Below are 21,558 nucleotides of genomic sequence, written 5' to 3'. Positions count from 1 at the left end.
AAGAGGGAGGAGAGGAGGAGAGAGAGAAGAGAGGAGATTCACCTCCCCAAGGCAGGGGAGGGGGCCAAAGCTAGGAAACATGGTAGTCATAGCTCAAAGAGCCACGTAGACACACCAGAGTTTAACGAAGCAATGACCAGAAAGTAAATTAGGAAGAGAGAGAGGAGCATATGTCCAGCTTTCAAAGAAACTGCCCAAGTATTTTCCAGAGTGGCTGCACCATTTTACATTACCACCAGCCATGCAGGAGATCCAGTTTCTCCTCTATGCATTCTTAGGATTCTGTGCCCTCTTTATTTTAGCTATTCTAACAGGTGTCTAATAATATCCCACCACCATGATTTTAATTTGCATTTTCCTAAAAGATAATGATATTTTTATGTGTTTCACGTGCCTATCTGTTATCTCTGTTCCTCTTACCCATTTTCTAATTGAAGTATTTGTTTTTACTGTTATTATTTTTGAGAGTTCATATAGATTTAGGTTCTTAGTCAGACATGTGGTTTACACTTTTTCCGAGTCTGCACTTATCTTTTCATCCTTTTAACAGGGTCCTTCACAGAGCAAAAGCTTTTTATTTTAATTTAGTCTAATTTACTGGGTTTTTTTTTTAATGGTTTATGTTCTTCGCTAATATCTAAGAACTCTTCATCTAGCCTTCGATCTAGCCTGAATTTTCTCCCCTTTTCTTCTGAAAGCTTTATATTTTATATTCATGACCCATCTATGATCCATCTTACATTAACTTTTGTATAAGTTTGAGGTTTAGGGTTTTGTTGTTGTTGCTTTTGGCCTTTGGATGTCATATCCTTCGTCCATAAAACTGCTTTGGACCTTTGCCAAAAATCAGTTCACATTGGGCATGGTGGCTCACCACCTGTAATCTCAGCACTTTGGGAGGTTGAGGGAGGAGGAATGCTTGAGCCCAGGAGTTCAAGATCAGCCTTGGCAACATAGCAAGACTTTGTCTCTCTCTAAAAAAAAAATTTAGCCAGGCACAGTGACACAGTGACACGTACGTACCTGTAGTCCCAGCCACTCGAAAGGCTGAGTAGGGAGGATCACCTGAGCTCAGTTTAAGGCTGAAGCAAGCTGTGACTATGCTACTGTACCCTAGCATGGGCAAGAGAGTGAGACCCTGACTCAAAAAAAAAACAAAACAAAAGCCAGTTCATATACTTTTATGAGTCTATTTCTGGATTCTATTCCACTGATTTACGTATCTTCTGTCAATAACACACTGTTCCTGAGATTTTTATGGAAACTGTGTTAGGTCAATAGAACCATTTGGGGGAACTGATATTTTCACTATATTTTCTTCCAATCTACGAACATGATAGGTCTCCCCATTTATTTAGATCATCTTTTGATTTCTTTTACTAATGTTTTGCTCTTTTCAACAAACAAGCCCTGTACAAATTTTGTTAGATTTATCCTAAAATATTTCATTTTCTTAGAGTGATTTAAGTGACAATGTATTTTTAATCTTGGCTTCCACGTGTGTGTTCACTGCTAATAAACAGAAATACAACTAATTTTTGTGTGCTGATCTTGCATCTAGTAACTTAACTCACTTATTCATTCTTGGAGGTTTGGGGGCAGATTCTTTGGGAGTTTCTAAATAGACTATCACGTCCTCTGCAAATAAGGACAGTCTTATTTCTTCCTTTCCAATCTGTATGCCTTTTCTTTTCTTTTTTCTTTTTTGGCTGCATGTGGTGGGTAGACTGAGAACCCCAAGTTATTTTTTTTAATTTGTATTTTGAAAGAATTTAAAAACTCACAGAAAAATTCCAAGAAAAGTACAAGGAACTTTTTTTCCTCAATCATGATAGCAAGTTGTAAACATGACACCTGATCAATCCTAAGTATTTTTTGAGTATATTTTCCACAATAACACAATCCTACTTACCCACAGTACAGTCACAAAATCTTAAAATTAACAGTGATATAAACCCAGACCCCATTAAGTTGTACCAACTGCCCCAACAATGTCCTTTTAAACTAAAGGAGTCAGTTTGTTCTTTCTTGGTCTTTTTTTGCCCCCTTTGAAGACTATAAGTCAGTTTTGGTTTTTTTTTAGTGTCTCTTCATTTGAGTTGTCTGATATTTCACTAGTAAGTTCAGCTCTGTGCTTACCACATCTTATCAGGTGGCTCAGGACTGTGATGTGCTCCATCATTGGTCACGATTCACATGTTTATGGTTGGTGTTGGCCAGGATTCTCCAGTGTAAAGTTACTGTTCCCTTCCTTATGTTTAATAAGTGTTTCATAAAGGGATACTTTAAGATTACGTAAGTATCTTGTTCCTCACCAAATGTCTATCCACCAAGTTTAGCATCTATTTCCACATTTATTAGTTGGCAACCTATACAAAGGTAGAACTTTCCTTATTCTCCATTTGTTTCTTTGTATTTGGCCAGCGGGCTCAAGCTGGTCTTCTGACAAGCCCTCATCATATTTTGAGCATGTCCTTATGTTCTGAGACTACAATACATTCCAGGCTATTCTCTCTTTGCTTGTCTCAACCCTGGAATCAGTCACCTCTCCAAGGATTCCTATTTTCCTCTTAGTGGAGAATAAAATTTGGATATCAAAAGCTAAGCATGCCCAGTACTAATTGGGGTGTCATTGCTCCCAAAATTTCTCAGTGGATATGGTCAGAAAATATATTTATGTACACACACCTACATTCATCTACCATTCATCCATCCATCTATCTATCTATCTTCACAAAACCAAGCATTCACACACTGATACCCTAATGCAGGTCCAATATCACAGGCCCCCTTTCAAGGACATCACCATCCTTACTTACAAGACTTCCACATGTAAGCCCCAAACCCCAAGGGCTGTTAGACTGAATTATTCAGGGAGAGAGAAAGAGAAACTTAATGACATCTTTAACCCTTTGCACTTGGAGACATCTCGCAGCTCACCTACCAGCAGCTCGACCACACTTTTTCATGAAATAATGAAAAACAAATCACTTCATATTAAATAGTACAGCGATGGAACCAATTATTTTCTTGTAATGATTATTTGGCATATAATGTAACTTTGGACACTGAGGAACTTATGACAAAAATATCAAAATTTTATATCTTATATTTTTCTAGTGTGTGGTAATGTGTGAAACAGTCCTTGACATGCATTGCAGGTTCATTGATACATGTTATAATCTGTTTGCAACAGTAATTTGTTTGACATTCTCCATCTGGTTTTTTTCTATTTGCGCAGACATAGTCTCATTTTCTTCCTCACACATTAATAATGTGTAATTTATTGTCCCGTCTGCACATCACTGTGAAAGCACTTCACACATTCTCTTTCTACATAACTCCAACTGATATTTTTAAACGTATTATCTCAGTATATATTCCATCTCTTTATTTGCTTTTTCATGAAATTTGAAGAAAAACTTCAAAGAAACATACATTTTAAAAAAAATCTGCGCTGGAGTAAGCTTGTATAATCACCAGCAATCCCTTTATGTCCCCTGAGAGGGGACGTTAGAGTGCAAAGTTAATATCTACTATTCAAAGTTAACAAAAGCTACAAATTTTTTTGTAACTCAGTCAAAAAAAGGTAGCAACTGTTAAGAAGCAAACAGTGTAAGTGGAAAAGGGAAATGGGGGAAGAAGGTAAGAAAGGGGCAAACGAGGGCAAGAAATGAGGTGCATGATAAAGATCTCAAAGTTATCTAATACAACTCTCTATAACTCACTCACAAATATTCACTAGACCATCTCTGATAATGAGATATCCATCCTCTTCATGAATACCTACAATCATGAGTACACTAGATCAGAGGGTTCATTTGGAAGTTTAAACAAGGTGATGCCAACCTGAAATTCACCAACTGCATTATTAACTCATAAACCCTCGATCTATGTTTTGGGCCTAACACAGGATAATGCATTCCTTTTTCCATACAAAAGTTCAGGTATCTGAAGTCAGCTATCATGTTGCTCTGTTTAGGTCTTCTCTTTCCCTATCTAATCAATGCTAGATTCTTCACTAAGAGTTCTAGATCTTATTCCTTGGATTCACTCCAGTGCATCAATGGCCTGTAGAAATAAATTATTAAAAGCAAAAATAGTTTTAATTCAGTCTTGGTTAAAATTAAAGATGAAAAACAAAAAAACAAATTGAAGATTGAATCAAAAACTAACAGTTAATGATAAAACTTTTAAATAAAAAAAGTTGCTGACAATGGATTTTGAGAATATACAAATACTGAATTGACATCTGCTCTTTATTTTCAAACTTTAGATGGAAAAAGGAAAAATGTTAGCAAATACATAATAGTTACCATAAAATTTAAGTTGCATCTATACTTATTCTGATTACGAGTTTTTATCTAAATGTTCTAAGAAAGATGATAAGCACATTTTTATAATGTGTAAAGGTTTTAACAATTGGAAGGTCTATTACCTTGTAATTCTGAGACTATCAAATGTTTCTTAATAATTCTTTGATTTATCTGTAGATTTTTGGGGTGGGTTATCTGTGAAGAAAACCATACTGTGGTGATTTTAAAACATGTCCACAATTTTTTGATACTTCTTCCATTAAACAACACAGTAGTAGTCCTCTCTCCTTGAACATGCATGGCCTTCTGACTCACTCCTAACAAACAGAATGCAGTAGAAGTTATGTGTGACTTCTAATGCTGTCACAAGAGGCAGTACAGCTTATACCTGGCTAATAATTCTCACTCTTGAAGCTCAGCTGCCATGTTGTGATGAAGTCCAGGTCCCATGGAGATGCAATGACAGCCCAGTTGAGGTCACAGTCAACAGCAGAGAGGAAGCTTTCAAGGTGGCTCCAGCCCTGGCCACTACCTGAATGCAACTGCACAAAAGACCCTGAGCAAGAATCACCTATCTCAGCCCAGTCAACCCCCAGATTTGTGAACCTAATAATGACTGATATTGCTTTAAGTCACTGTTTTGGAGTGGTCAGGGCAGTTTTATTTATTTCTTTCCAATCCTTTTATTTATCATTCTTGCTTACTTTACTGGCTAGGACCTAAAGTATAATATTAAGTACAAGAGGTAATAATAGATCCTTATCTTGTTTCTGATTTTTAAAAAATTTTCTCATCATGTTATCATTATGAATGATGTTTGTATGTATCTCTTAGAGATTTTATTTTGGGTTGTAGAAGTTCCCTTCTATTTCTAGCTTGCTACATGTCATTTTTAATCATGAGCAAGAACTGACCTAAGGAGGCTTTCCACATTTATAGGGACAATAGATTCACTCTGGTGAATTACAAAATTTTCTGTTAAGCTACCCATATATTCATAAAATAAACTTACTATGAAAACAATGTATTAACTTGTTAATATATTGCTGTATTCAGTTTGCTAGTCTTTTGTTAGGATTTTCACAACTATATTCACAAGGAAGATAGGCCTAAAACTTTTATGCCTCTTACTGAACTTTTTTTGGCTATCAAAGCTCTACAATGACCTCATGAAAGGAACTGGAAAGTATTCTCTTTCTTTCTATTATCCTGGAGAGTTTGTATTATTATAAAACACACCTGTAAGACAAGCTGGCCCAGTGTTTTCTTTGTGAATACTTGTGTATTAATTTCTTTAATTGTAATAGGACTTCTCAGACTCTACTTCTGCTTGAGTCAGTTTTGGTAAGCTGTATTTTTCTAGGAATCTGTTGCATTTCTTCTAAATGAAAATAATTATTGTCATAAAATTGATAGCAGGATTTGATTCATATTTTCAACTACTTTTACGTGTGTTTATGCTTCCCCTTTTTCTCCTGATATTGTTGACATGTACCTCTCTTGTTTGATTTTTCTTGCTCAATCTTGCCAGAGTTTATTACTCTTCTCAAGGAATCAACATTTAGTTTTGCTGGTCCTTCATATTATAACTGATTTCTACTCCAGTTCTTATGTTTTTGTATTTTCCTTTCTGCTTTTTAAATGTTTATTCTGTATTTTTACTCTAAATTAGGTTAAGCAGCATTTAATTTTAACTTTCATTTTTATATAAATATTTAAGACTATATTTTCTTAGCAGTACTGTTTTTGCTGCTTTATGCAAGTTCTGATAAGTAGTATTTTATATACTGTTTCTTAAACATTTTTGTTTCCATTATAATTTTGTCTTGACTCATGAATATTTTTTAAATGGTAAAATTTTCAAATTTATGAAATTTTTAATCAATACCTTATAATTTAATTGCATTAAGATAAGAGATTATAGGCCAGGCATGGTGGCTCACATTTGTAATTCCAGCACTTTGGGAGGCTGAGGTGGGAGGATTGCTTAAGGCCAGGAGTCCAAGGTTGCAGTGAGCTATGATCACGTCACTGCACTCCAGCCTAGGTGTCAGCAAAATCATGTCACTAAAAAAACAAAACAAGACAAAAACCCAGAGATTATGGCTTATTAAACAGCAATTCTTACATTTTAAATTTTAAGATTTACTCGACAGCTTAGTGAATGGTCCATTTTTTATAAATAGTGCATGCAAGTCCTAGAAGAAGTGCATTCTCTAATTGTTGGATATAGGATTCCATATATTTTTCTTATTATAGTAAGATGAATAGTGTTATACAAATCTATTCTTTACAAATATTTTGCTTTATTAAGAAGCCCACAAACATGGAATTGTCAATTTCTCCCAATAATTCTATTCATTTTTGCTTACTATATATCTTGGGGTGACTTTACTAGGTGCAGAGTTGGTATTGACATCTGCACTCAAAGTCTCTACATCATTTGTTGAGACAATGGGGAGCAGGGAGAATGAAGCCTAGAAGTTTTCCTTACTTCTTCCCCACCCAGTAACTCACTAAAAAAGTATGTTGAGAATTTTGTTTCGTTGCAGCCACAAACTATGGACGTATTACCAGAATCGTGAGTCTCTTGTATTAATTTCCTTTAAAATTTGACTCTTTCACATGGATGAACCTTCAGGACATTACGTCAAGTGAAATAAGCCAATCACAAAAAGACAAACACTACATGATTGCACTTACATATCTAAAGTAATCAAACTTACAGAAACAGAAAGTAAAATGGTGGTTGCCAGAGGCTGGGGAGAGAGGAAAATGGGAAATTGTTGTTCAATGAGTATAGAGTTTCAGTCATGCAAGATGGAAAAGTTCTAGAAATTGTTGTACAACAACGTACCTATAGGTAACAATACACTGCATAATAATGCATCCTGTAATGTACATCTAAAAATTGCTATTAGTGTGAATTCATGTTATGTGTTTTTACCACACACATATTCTGTTTCACTGCCAATGGGAAGAGATGACAGTTTACCAAACAACTATCAGCATTTCCTTTTAGACCAAATTATAAACTGGGATTTCTACCTGTACTGCAAATAAAGCTGACTTCAAAACGTGGCAGTAGTCTCTAATAGCCTAAAGACATTTCCCAAAGTGACCACTACAACCTACTTCCCTGTTTTCAAACAACAAGTTCTGGTCTATCTCTTCTACACTGGTTCATGAGACAACTTAGGCATCTCTGGGTTGTGACAATTACAGAGAAAGATTGTGGATTTCTTTAAATTCCATCTTAAAATATCTAGCTCGGTGGCTCAACCTGTAATCCCAGCACTTTGGGAGGCCAAGGCGAGTGAATTGCCTGAGCCCGCAGGTTCGAGACCCACCTGGGCAACTTGGTTTGACCTCGTCTCTACAATAAATCAAAAACTTAGCCAGGCGTGGTAGTGTGCACCTGTTTCGGCTACTTGGAAGCCTGAGGTGGAAGGATTGCCAGAGCCCAGCAGGTTGACGCTGGAGTGGTCGTGAGCGTGCCACTTCACTCCAGCCTGGGCGACAGAGTGAGACCCCAACTCAAAAAAAAAAAGGATGTATACACATATATATGTATATATATCCTTTTTCCTTTACATTTCTCATATTCAGACCTCCAAATTCAGTTTCTATATGTCAATCTGTGGAGTGGTGCCAAGGTGAGTGTAAAAGAATCATGGAAGGAGACTGTTTAAAAGTAGAGATTTCCAGACCTGCTGAACCCAAATCTAGACAAGAATGATCTGGGACTCTGACTTTTTTAAAAACTATTTTTTTACTCTCCACTATTTTCTTAGCTGACTATCATTCAGTCTCTTAGGCAGAGCTGAACACCTCTTCTCTGCTCCACCAATACACTGTCATGTCTCACGATATCTATAATTAGATATTTTTCTCCCCAACTATACTGTAAACGATTAGAGGGCAGACTGCAAATTAAAGGGCAGACTGCATATCATTGTACTCTTAGTCCACAGCATAATATCACACATGTAGCTAGTTTTCAACAAATGGTTTCTGAACTAGATCAAAAATTGCAAAGAATCTTCTATATACAGAAATACATTTTTAAATGATATAATAACTCTCAGTCAGAAAACGTATATTACCATCATCCCAGGAGCTTTCAAAAAATACACATTCCTGGGCCCATCTAGACTTGATGAAAGAGAACCACCACTTTCATTCTCCTGGATGAGAATACCACTCAGGGGAAAACGGTTTTGAGTTGGTATTGTAGAAACAGGACCTTAAATGGGTCAGCAAGCGGAGGCAAAGAACATCTCAGAAAATGAATGACACATTTGAAGACACTGAGGCGTTAAAATAGTCACAATGGAAGAACTCCCAAGTGATTCAGTTTTACTGAAATGAGTAAATTTGTAGGAAAATGGCTAAAAAAAGTTTAGAGAGGTGTGTAAGGGGGTCAGTCCTCAAAAGGCTTTGTATGATAATGCTAAGGAAGTTTACCTTCTTCATTAAAATTGTGGCACACTATTAAAGATGTAAGTGGAAAACAGACTTGCATCAAACAAAGATGACTCTGGATATTGGAAAGACAAGTCAGGAACAGAAGGGAGAGGAGATGAGTTTGGAGGCTATTGTAATGACCCAGGAAAAGAGTAGCAGGACCTGAACTAAGCTGGTATGAACAGAGAAGAAACAAACTTGAAATATGTTATGGAAATGATAATTACTTAATTATTAGCCAGACATGGGAGCTGAATGAGGGAGCTGTTTAAGTTTCTGGCTTCAGCAAATTATGAATAGTAGTACCACTTATGAACATGGGGAATAACGGGAAAAAAGCAGGTTTGGGGCTGGGACCAAAGGATTGTGTTGGGGAGGAATGCTAACTCGGTGCCTGGATACAATGAGTCTGGAGTGGCTACAGGTCATCTAAACATAGACGGATGACTTGCGCAGATGGGTCTGAAGCCAACAGAGACACTGCAGATAAGACTTTGAGTTATAAAGATGGTAACTAAACCACAGCAGATGAGATTACTCATACAAGTGTTAAAGTAAGAAGGAAACAAAAAAACCCCTGAAGAAATAAAGGCAAACTGAGGAAGAGATACCCAGAAAATGGGTGAGCAACCCAGAAACGAGGAAAATCAGAAAAAAGATGGTGTCGGGAAGGAAGGTCTGGGTCAACAATGTCGTACGTCACAGGTAAGAAAGGAAACCGATAACAAGTCCCTCACTGCATCTGACAACCAAAAAGTTAACAGTGCTTTAGAATAAATATTTCAGTGGGGCGGCTGGGATGGAAACACGGGCTGAAACAGGCACAGGTGGTGAGGGGGGAGAGACGAGCAGCACATGTACTAAGCCCCACAGTGCGCATGTGCACATGCAGGCCACGTGTAGGTAATCAAGCAAGGGGTGGCATGGGGGATGTAAGCGTTGAGCCAGGAGAGAATGAACCACAGTTATGCATGAGAGAAAACGTTACTGAAGTGACTAGAAAGAAGGAGGTTTCAGAACAAAGAGTAATGATGACAAACAGCAAGGCCCACGAGGAGGAGTGGGGCATCAGGATACAAAAGATCCAGGTAGAATAGGAGGGAAGGTTTTTCTCCTGGGACTTCAGGAAAGAATAAGCAGAAACAAAAATGTTTCTAAGGGGCAGAACATAAAGTTGAAGAGTTATTTCCTAATTTTAAAAACTTCTATCCGTAGAATTGAAGGCAAGATGATAGTCTACATTGTGAAAGAGTGAGTGGGGTATGAGAGACGGTTTCCCCAAGGCAAAGCCAGAGTAGAGAGGCAGTTGGAATGGCGAGGGCACGGGGAGAGGAAGACAACCCCAGGACCACTGACACTGGAGCCCACCCAAGGCATGCATGCATTCTCCCAAAGATTACAGAAGATGAAGGACTGACGGTTTCAAGGTTAGGGCTTCACAGGGTGGGTGCAAGTAAAGTCCAAGGAGTTTTTTTAAAAATGTTAAGAACAGAAGAAAGTTATTAAGGGTAGGTTAGGGAAGAAGAAATATTCCACTATAAATGAAAAAGTGAAAGAAATAAATTTTTTTTTTTTTTGAGTAGAGGACTCATTCTGTCACCCAGGCTGGAGTGCACTGGCACTCTCATGGTCACAGCAGCCTTGGCCCGCTAGGCTCAGGAGATTCTTCTGCCTCAGCCTTCCAAGTAGCACCACCACACCTGGCTAATTTTTGATGTATTGTAGAGATGAGGTCTTGCCAAGTTGCCCAGGCTGGTCTTGAACCCCTGGACTCAGGCAATCCTCTTGCCTCTGCCTCATAAAATACTGGGATTGCAGATGGGAGTCACTGTGTCCGGCAGACTAAAGATCTTAATGATATCAAACAGCAGGTACACTGGGAGTTAACAAATGAAAGAGCTGAAACAACAGAAAGTAGCTCTCAAGGCAAAAGACTGCAGGGGTAAGGATGACCGAAAGTCAAAGTCAGCAGAGCTGAACAGGTCTAGGAACTAAAGATAATGTTCTACAATTCCTTTCAAGAGATGTGAAGTCACCCAAGATGAGGAAGGTGAAGGATGGGAAGAGGACAAAGAGAAACACAGTAAGTGCCTATTATATCAGGAGAGGAGAGTGACACCAGAGTGATATTGGGATGTGTGGGACAGCACAAGCCTTGGAGGAGACCATTCCATCTGAAGGCCAGAGAGTACTGGCTCAGACTAGAAAATCCTATAGTTAGGTGGGAGGCAAGCAAATTGGATGGAGCTGGAGATCATCATACTTAGTCATCTATCACAGAAACAAAGAACTGAATACCGCATCTTCTCACTCGTAAGTGGGACCTGAACATTAATCACAATGGCACAAGGGCGGGATGAGCAGTTGCTGGGCAATGCCAGAGGGTGGTGGGGAGGGGAGGAGGCTGTAACAACACAAAGCATACCTGGTCCTATACCAGGGGAGCCAGCTGGAGGCCCAAACTTCACCTGCAAGCAGCCTACTTGAGCTTACTTGTACCGCACATCTCCATAGTACGATAAAATAAAATGCAAAGAACTTGAGGAAAAAAAATAAATAAAAGTATGATTTTCTCCTCAATAACTGAAGGACTTTCTGTGGTATATCCAGACTCTAGATATATTACATATAATCAAGCACTATAATATACATAAAGGTATACAGCCTGTGGCTGTAAACAGAATAGAATTAGTCAACCTACACAGGAGATCTTGGCATGCTAGCACCAAACCCTAATCAACAGGGGAAAGAGCCAGAAAGAAACAGAAACCAGAATATGACTAATTTGACATTGTTTTAAGTCCCCACTACAAGCAGCCCTAACAAGAAAATCTGTGTTTAGTCCACTAAAATCAAACATGGGAAAACTGTTAAAATAGGAAGGCAGTTCAATTTAATATCTGAATGAGCTGCATCAATCAAAACAAAAAGTAAAATCATCTCATGATAAATACATTTTAAAACCCTAGTGTTATAACTGTTCATAAAATTTTGTGTGTGTGTGGACACATCACAATCTAAATGTCCAATCCTAGAGGAACTGTTCTGAAAAAGAATGGTATGGGCAACCCCCTCAGGCCCCATCCCACTGTGGGAACTTTTCTGTCCTCTCAATAAATCCTGCTTTCTCAAATTGAAAAAACAAATAAATAAAAGAATGGCATATCCAAAGCCACTGTCAAAGCCACTAAAAACTGTTTATGAAAGGAAAATGTTTACAATATTTTGTTAAGAAAAGAGTTACAAACTAGCATGTGCAAGATTTTAATTCTGAATTTAAAAGAACATAGGGGCAGGGCGTAGTGGCTAAGTCTATAATCATAGCACTTTGGGAGCCCAAAGCGAAAGGATTGCCTGAGCAACGTGGTAAGCCCTCATCTCTATAGTAAATCATAAAAACTAGCTGGGCGTGGCGGCATGCGTCTATAGTTCCAGCCACTTGGAAGGCTGAGGTGGAAGGATCGCTGGAGCCCAGCAGGTCGAGGCTGCAGTGGCCATGAGCATGCCACTGCACTCCAGCCTGGGCGACAAGAGTGAGACTTCAACTCACAAAAAAAAGAGAAAATATATGTATGCGTTTATTCAGAAAAAATATTCACAGACTACAAACCCAAAACATTATTTATTTTTTTTCTTATACTTTCTAATGTCTTACAAGTTTTCTGCAGTGAATACGTTCCACTTTTGTAATTTGGGGAGCAAAGAAACCAAATGACATCAGTGAATATTTTAAGTAAACTTATAAAGGCCATGAAATAATATGGAAAGGAAACATATATATGAATACATTATATACACACATATATAATATTATTACAATTATTCTACTATTTTATCAGAGACAAGGTCTCGCTATGTTGCCCAGGCTGGCCTCAAACTCCTGGCCTCAAGCAACCCTCCCACCTCAGCCCCTAAAAGTGCTGGGATCACAGATGTGAGCCATCGTGCCTGGCCTACGATTATTTTAAAAGAAAAGCCGGGCTCGGTGGCTCAGCCTGTAATCCTGCGCCTTTGGGAGGCTGAGGTGAGTGGATTGCCTGAGCCCACAGGTTCGAGACCCGCCTGGGCAGCGAGACTTCATCTCTACAGTAAATCTAAAAACCAGCTGGGCGTGGTAGCGCGTGCCTGTAATTCCAGCTACTCGGAAGGCTGAGGCGGAAGGATCGCCGGAGCCCAGCAGGTAGAGGCTGCGGTGGCTGGGAGCGGCCACTGCACTCCAGTCTGGGTGACTGAGTGAGACTCCAACTCAAAAAAAAAAAAAAAAAAATAGAAAAATTATTAATAAGAAAATAAAAAAGGTTTGTGAGAAATATATCAAAATAATGGTGCCTGTGTTTGAAGAATAAAATAATTATGGGTAATTATTTTTCCTTCTATTCTGTGTCTTCAAATTTTTCTTTAAAGAATGTACATTATGTAAATAGAAAAAAAAATGACTGCACTTCCCAACTCTGACCCCAAACTCTCCTTTTCACTGTATTCTGCCTTCTAACACAGACCAAAAAAACATACACATGCACACAAACTAAAAGTACTTACATGGGCTTACATCTCTGTATCTGTTTCGATTTCTGTTTTCTGGAAACTTGGCCACTCTATGAGGATAGTCATGGGACTCATTTCGAATTTCCTTAAAATAACAGAAATATATTTTAATATTCCTCTTAAATTTTGTACAGCAAGACATATTTTCCCAGCCAGTGTGAAACAACATTAAGCATTTACAGGATGCCAAGCACTGTGCAAAGCACACTGTCTACATCCTCATTTAATCTTCCAGGACTAATGGAAACAATTCTCTTCCCCATTTTATACGTGAGGGGTGACAGGCTTTCAGTGGTTCAATAATCCACCAATTGTCAGATGGCTAGTAAGTGGCAGCTCCCAGGACTGAACCAAGGTCCTTTGGACACCAATTATGTGCTCCTGACCTATTTATTTACTGCTAATTAGACTCTACTCAATACCTGTCAGCAAGCATGAAATACTTTTTGTAGTCGAATTAATGCAATGGCGGTATCTAAGGTTAGCCACATCACACTCAAATTCTGACTAAAACTCTCTTGTAACATCTACCTAAACTTTGGAGTTTCTACCTTAAAATTCTTACCTATTTCTTCAACTTCATGCCACATCATTATTACTTTGAGTCCAGAAATATCCTCAAATTTTCTTTCTAGAGCCACAAATGCTCAGCCACAACGAATAGACCTGATGCTCATCTTAGGACCTTTTAGGTTTCTGTAGTCCACTAAGTCTTCACTAAGCACTGACCACTTGGTTATTCTGGTACAGCCAAGTTGTATCTCCCAAATGGAACACTGTTCCAAGAATTCAAGTAAAAACAGAACACAAAACACCACCACCAAAAAAAGTGCTTTAACAGTAAAAATTAAATTGGGCTTTTGCTCACACTATACATATAAGAAAAGGCATTTTACAAGTTAGGCTCCAGGTAGTTTTATAAAGTATTTGATTTATTTCTTGATGAAGGTTCTTAGTGAGGGTTCCTTACTCTCCTGCCCGCCAACACCCTAAGTGCCCTAGGACAAGTAACTTTCTAGTGCACAGCTTTATCCTTTGGGCCAAGTGCAAAACTCAGTGAATAGTCAAAATATTCTCTGCTGTATTTTATTAAATTTCCACTTCATTTCCAAGAACTCTTAAACTCTATTATTAGTTCCTAATACGCTCTTTTCTGGGGAAGAGAAGAAATAAAATTTTATGAGACAAAATAAAAAAAGACTTCTTAATAATTTTGGAGTGTAAATAGGATGCCTATGAACTCAAATTACACCATAAAACCAAGACACACAAACTGAGTATCCCAAGTTTTTACTGACAGAACATGATGCACAAGTTTCTAACTTGGACTCAATTTTTCTAAAGTGAACAAAATGGTTAAGAATACTAAGATATAAAACACTATTATTAGCCTGCAGTGTGGAATAGGAACTTAATTTTATTCTTGCAAACGGAAAGTTATTTGCCTTAATACCATTTATTGACTTTTTGTATTTATCAGTACACCTGCTATATCATAAACCAAGTTTCCACAAATGCATGAGTCTGTTTCTAGATCTTTGTTCTGTTTCACAGAATTATGTTTACTAAATACAGTATCGTATTTAGTGACCACAGCTTTGGAGAGGCAAGTTGTCTCTTATTTATTTTCTCCATTTGCATTGTGGTTCATCACACTTTACTCATTTTGTGATTTTCTTCATAAAATATGCTAAGTGTTAGCATAAATGTATGCTAAAAGTTTATTCTCAGAAACCTTATATGCTTTCTTGCTATTGTAAACAAGATTTTAAAAATCTACTGGTCATAATTAGTGTACAGAAAAGATACTGATTTGGGGGATAGGACACGGCGTGGGGAGGCTTGAAATAACGGGCAGAGGGCAGGACTCCCTCCATTACACCAGCCCTTTGGCCACTTCTGTTAGACTCATAAATCCATCTTCCATCTGTCAGCTGCTGATGCTTATTTTTAGCCCAGAGAAACACTTACTTGTGTGCACTGTAACAAAAGGATACTGAGGTTGCAAAAGAGGGTAGGGCCCCAAGTACAGTGGCAGAGAAGAGATTTTAAATTGACAAAACAGGAGTCCTTGGGGTTAAGAATCCCAACAATAAAACCTTTGGGGTTAAGAAATACATTCGTGACATAAATACATTTTATTTTATCAACTAATAATCAACAGAAGTCCTTGCAATGAGCCAATATTCTCAAATTTCCAATGTTACCATTTGTTCTACTTTTTAAAATTTCAGTGAATTTAAGACAAGAACCCCTAATATTTCAAAAAGCAGCTCCCAAGATGGATGCAGTGGTTCACGTCTGTAATCCCAGCATACTGGGAGGCTGAGGCAGGAGGACTGCTTGAGCCCAGGAGTTTGAGACCAGCCTGGACAACACAGTGAGACCTCAACTCTACTACAAAATATCAAAAACATTAGCTGAGTGCAGTGGTATGTGCCTGTAATACTAGCTACTCAAGGAGGCTGAGGCAGGATTGCCTGAGCCCAGGACATCAAGGCTGCGGTGAGCCGTGATCATGCCACTGCACTCCAGTTCAGGCAAGAGTTAAGACCCCAACTTTTAAAAATAAAAAATAAAATAAATAAAGGCAGCTCCCAGAAATGCATACCAGCTGTCTATCCCAATATCCCTTTTTTCTAAAGGTATCTAATTTTATTTTCTGACTACAATGAGCCCAAATAAAAACCTATTTTTTCCAGTCTCCCTTACAGCTAGGAATAGTATGTGAGTATGGCCAATGGGAATAAGCAGAAATCACTAGACTGCGTTGCAGGAAAGCATTTATAAAGAAAACTGGAGCAGTGTACCCTTGTCCTTCTCACTCTGGTCTACCTGGAATACAGGTTTTGATATCTGGGGCTGAGAGGTGAGAACAGGTAGAAGTTTAAATGGCACTATTTAAGAACTTAGGGATTCCCCCCAAAATAAAAATAAATTACATTCTAGGCTATATGGTTGAGAGAATTTCGAGATTCTCAAACATCTCAGGACTTATGCTTAAGAAACTTTGAAAGTATACTTCACATATAGGTATTACCATAATTTCAGTTTTTCTTTTTCTTTTTTTTTGAGTTGGGGTCTCACTCTGTCACCCAGACTGGAGTGCAGTGGCTGCTCCCGGCCACCGCAGCCTCGACCTGCTGGGGTCCAGCGATCCTTCCGTCTCAGTCTTCCAAGTAGCTGGAACTACAGGCGCGTGCTATCACACCTGGCTATTTTTTTTTTTTTTTGGATTTATTGTAGAGATGAGGTCTTGCCAAGCTGCCCAGGCGGGTTTCGAACCCGTGGGCCAGGCAATCCACTCACCTCAGCCTCCCAAAGCGCAGGATTACAGGCTGAACCACCAAGCCCGGCTTCAGTTTTTCATTGCAACAATTTTTTTATGAGGGTCACAGAATTCTGAAGGCCTTCCTTAAGCAGACATTTACAGAATCTGCAAAACGATTCAGTGTTACAGAATGGTCTTTAAACAAACTGGCCCAGAAAGGTTCCTCTTGTGAGTATTGTTTTATTCTCACAAGAAGGCACAAGCTTTAAAAAAGAAATGCTCAGTACTAAAGCTAAAAATGTCTACCGTATAACCCAGCAATGACACTCACGGATATTACCAAAAAAAGAAGACTCCAGGAAAAAGACACATGTTTACAGTATATTTATTCAAAATACCAAAGCCAGAAGGGAAAAAAATTGCATGAACATGGGTAAATTTGTAGAATAGTCACACAATGGAATATTACACAGCAATTTAAAAAGAATAAGCTTTCATAATGAAATTCTGCCAAGAAAAGAAACAAAAGAATAAGTCTACTGCTACATGGGGCAACAAGGATAAATTTCACATACATACTATGGAACAAAAAGAAGCCAGACACAAAAGAGAAAATACTTGAAGTTTCCAATTAAATGAACAAACAACAAAATGACTCAATGGTAACAAAGTCAGAATAGTGATTACCATAGTAAAGGGCATGATGGAGCCTTCTGTGGTATGTGAAATGTCTGTATTTGCATTTTGTGGTGATAACACAGATGTATACACTGTAAGAATTCATTGAGTTGTACTGTATTCTTAATTTTAGGTAACACATATGTAATATACACATAACATATGCCTCAAAAAAAAAAAAGATTAATATGGTGTAGCCAGTTTGGAAAATAAATGCTAAACAAAGAGTTACCTATAGCATGCTTTCTATTCTAATCCAAGATGCATACCCAAGAAAAATGAATACATACGCACACACAAAAACTTGTATACAAATGCTCATAGCAGTACTAATCATAATAGGAAAAAGCCAAAACAATCAACTGTTCATCAATTGGTAAATGAATAAATAAAATGTGGTATATATCAATACAAAGGAATCCTATTTATCTATAGGAAGGAATGAAGTAATGATTCATGCAACAACGCAGATGACACTTGAAATGATATGCTAAGAGAAACCGGACACAAAAACCACATATTGTATGATTTACCTAAAATGACAAGAACAGAAAAATTCAGACACAGAAAGTAGATTAGTGACTGTCTGGGGCTGGAGTGGTGGAAATGGGAAATTAACTATTAATGTGTACAGTTTCTATCTGGGGTATTAAACATATTCTAAAATTAAGATTTAATTGCATAACTGTAAATATACTAAAGACAACTAAGCTGTATCCTATATGTGAATTTTCTGGTGTGTGAAATACACCCCAATGAAACTGAAAAAAATGTAAGGAGTTGAAATAGATGCCTTGGTAAAATATCTAGTTTTGCACTGGGCACAGTGGCTGATACACCGGGTTCAAGGGCTCATGCCTGTAATTCCAGCTTTGAAAGGCAGAGGCAAGAAGATTGCCTAAGCCCAGGGACCAGCTTGGGCAACTTGGTGAGACCTTGTCTCTACAAAAAAATCAAAAAATTAGCTGGGCGTGGTGGCGTGTGCCTGTGGCTCCAGCTACTTGGAAGGTTGAGGTAGAAGGATCGTCCGAAACTAATCACCCAGGCTGGACTCAGTGACATGCTCACGGCCAATCTACTGTCAACCTACTGGGCTCTGGCGATCCTTCTGCCTCAGCCTACCAAGTAGGCATGCTACCACGCCTGGTTAATTTAAAAAAAAAATGTATTGTAGATGAGGTCTCACCAAGTTGCCTAGATTGGTCTCGAATCTGTGGGCTCAGGCAATCTGCTCACCTCAGCCTCCCAAAGTGCTGGGATGAGACCTCATCTCTATAATAAATCAAAAAATTAGCCGGGCATGGTAGTGTGCGCCTGTATTTCCAGCTACTTGGAAGGCTGAGGCGGAAGGATCACCGGAGCCCAGCAGGTCGAGGCTGCGGTGGCCAGGAGTGGCCACTGCACTCCAGTCTGGGCAACAGAGTGACTCCAACTCAGAAAAAAAAAATTTTTTTTAAATGGATGCCCTATTAAAAAAGAAAACTTAGTCTCTTAAGCAACTAAAAAAATTTTCTATAATCTTGTTAACCCCAATGGGCTAAGATTTCACTCAATTAGCCTTAATAGGCATTCTTTTAAAAGTAAAATTTTCAGGTAACTGATATTATCTTTTTAGGTGCAAAATATTTTAATTTTAATAGAAATATTTCTAAAATGCATTACATATTTGTTTTCTAATACAAAAATATGCTGAAACATCATTTAACCTTCTCATGAGTTATTACACATTAATTTACTGTGCTATAACACAACTATAGCCTGAGGGGACTGTCCAAGTAAATAGAGTTCTTTACCTCTATACTAAGTAGCCAGAGTGCTTTTGAGTTTTAATGTATGACTTGCTTGGGGTGGAAAAAAGTATTTTACCTTTTAATAAATTAGTGTATGCTCAATGTCAGAATAACTTAGGACTCTATCCAGAAGTAAAATTAATACAGTCAGCCAGGCTCGGTGGCTCAGCCTGTAATCCCGCGCCTTTGGGAGGCTGAGGTGAGTGGATTGTCTGAGCCCACGGGTTCGAGACCTGCCTGGGCAGAGAGACCTCATCTCTACAATAAATCAAAAAATTAGCCGGGCGTGGTAGCACATGCCTGTAATTCCAGTTACTTGGAAGGCTGAGGTGGAAGGATCGCCGGAGCCCAGCAGGTCGAGGCTGCGGTGGCCGGGAACGGCCACTGCACTCCAGTCTGGGCGACAGAGTGAGACTCCAACTCAAGAAAAAAAAAAAAATTAATACAGTCTACTACCACATGACTCAGATAACTTAAATTTTCTGGACTTCTCCTTTATGGATTGATATAAATAAACACAAACTTTGATTTTTTTTTTACAAGCATGGGACTATACTGGTATATTATTTATATACTTGCTTTAATATCTTAAATATCATGATTATCTTTTCCTGTCAATGTGTCTCCACCATCATTTTCAAAGACTACTGTCTTGGTTCATTTGGAGTACTATAACAAAATATGTTAGACTGGGTAATTTATAAACAATAACAATTTACTTCCCCCATTTCTGGGGTTGGGAAGCCCAAGATCAAGACGCCAGCAGATTTGGTATCTGGTGAGGGCTTGCTCTTGGCCTCAAAGATGGTGCATTTTTGCTGCATCCTCACACGGTAGAAGGGGAAGCAGGCTCCCAAGTCTCTTCTATAGGGCACTAATCCCACTCCTGAGGGCAGCGTCCTCAATACCCAATCACCTCCCAAAGGCGCCACCACTTACTTTCAACATTGGAGTGACAGACATTCAGACCACAGCAACTACAAAATACAAAATCTTGTTATAGGATACACTATCATTTTACTTCCCTGGACAATTAGATTTCCAAAATGCCACGATTATTAAAAACAATGTGATGACTAGCCTTAAATATGATTATACACACTTTTCAAAGTATTTCTTAGTAAACCTCTACAAATGGAACACCTGGATCAATAGCATATTTTGCCGATACTTCTCAAGAAAGACTGAGTTCGATTTTGTCTCACACTGAACTATATCAGTACTGAAGCCCTATCTTTTTTTTTAAATTGTTGTTCTCAAATTTTGTCTAGATTTTTCTGTACTGCTTACACTTTCAGATGAACCTCAAACTTAAACTATTTTTAGACTGGCACTTAAAATAATTACATTAAAGATATGTGTTAATTTAGAGAGAACTGACATCTTTACAATATCAACTCTTCCATCGTGAACTGTTTGTTTTCCACTTAAGTATTTCTTGTCACTTTAGTAGAGTGTTTTTTAATCCTACATGTTTTTTGTTATGCTTATTCTTACGTATTTAAAATTTCTGTTGCTATTTTAACTGACACATATTTTTTTTTCATTTAATCAATTAGGGTGAATTACAGTATTACATTCCCTTATAGCCATCATCTTTGTATTCTCAGAATTAACTTGGGAATGGTGTTTTGTTTTATATCTAGATTATAGTTGTTGGTAATACATTAGAATTGGCCTGGCATGCATATAATCTCAGCACTTTGGAAGGCCAAATTGAGAGACTGCTTGAGCCCTGCAGTTCAAGACCAACCTAGGCAGCACAGCGAGACCTCAGCTCCACAAAACATAAAAAAATTAGCCACACATGGTGGTGTGCGCCTGTAGTCCCAGCTACTCAGGAGGCTAATGTGCAAGGATTGCCTGTGCCCTAGAGGTCGAGGCTGCAGTGAATCTTGATTGTGCCACTGTGTCCCAGCCTGGGTAACAGAGGGAGACCCTAACTCAAAAAAAAAAAAAAAAAAGTTAGAATTTTGGGACTATAATCATGGGTCAAATTGATCTATTTGGATTGGAGAGGGGCGATGAGACACTAACTTATTCACTTCTGCCCTTTGCTTCAATTCATTCTTTCCTTCTAAAGCTTTGTTCCATTCTAATGTAACCTTTCTTGCTTGAATTAAATGCTTAGTTCACTAATATTCTTTTTATTTGTCCTTGCTTTAAAGACTTTGGTCAAATCCAGTAAGTTTAGATATGCAATCATCTCATTATTTTCTAGAGTCTCTAATGGCAGTATTGATTCCTTCTTTCATCCCAAAGTGGTTAAAGACTGCTGTTTTCTACATATTATGCTTCCTTATTTTCTCTTCCCCGGTTTCTGCTATATTAATGAAGTTTTCTTTGTTTGTCTTTCTCTAATAACTTAGACATCAAAATACCATTTCTACTGAGGATTGGGTTAAACAAATTTTTAAAGCATGTTTGAACGTGTATTTTTCTACGTTTAAAAGCATGGGTTAAAAGCTCTATAGTAAAACTTATGGTATCT

At 38.1% G+C, this 21,558-nt stretch overlaps 1 protein-coding gene across 3 annotated transcripts in view; it reads right to left on the bottom strand.

Moving 5' to 3' along the window:
* The window catches only part of PTPN2 (protein tyrosine phosphatase, non-receptor type 2), a 97,027-nt gene that overhangs the window by 60,672 nt on the left and 14,797 nt on the right, over positions 1-21,558 (bottom strand). For all 3 annotated transcript variants that reach the window (XM_021712813.1, XM_008058927.1, XM_021712812.1), the window contains exon 2: positions 13,323-13,413. In XM_021712813.1, coding sequence (XP_021568488.1) covers positions 13,323-13,413 — 91 coding nt within the window. The remainder of the gene's footprint in view (positions 1-13,322; positions 13,414-21,558) is intronic.

This window comes from Carlito syrichta, unplaced genomic scaffold (genome assembly GCF_000164805.1).
Source record: "Carlito syrichta isolate Samal-C Ts95f unplaced genomic scaffold, Tarsius_syrichta-2.0.1 Scaffold303652, whole genome shotgun sequence".
Taxonomy (NCBI): domain Eukaryota; kingdom Metazoa; phylum Chordata; class Mammalia; order Primates; family Tarsiidae; genus Carlito; species Carlito syrichta.
This window is presented reverse-complemented; position numbering and strand designations above follow the sequence as displayed.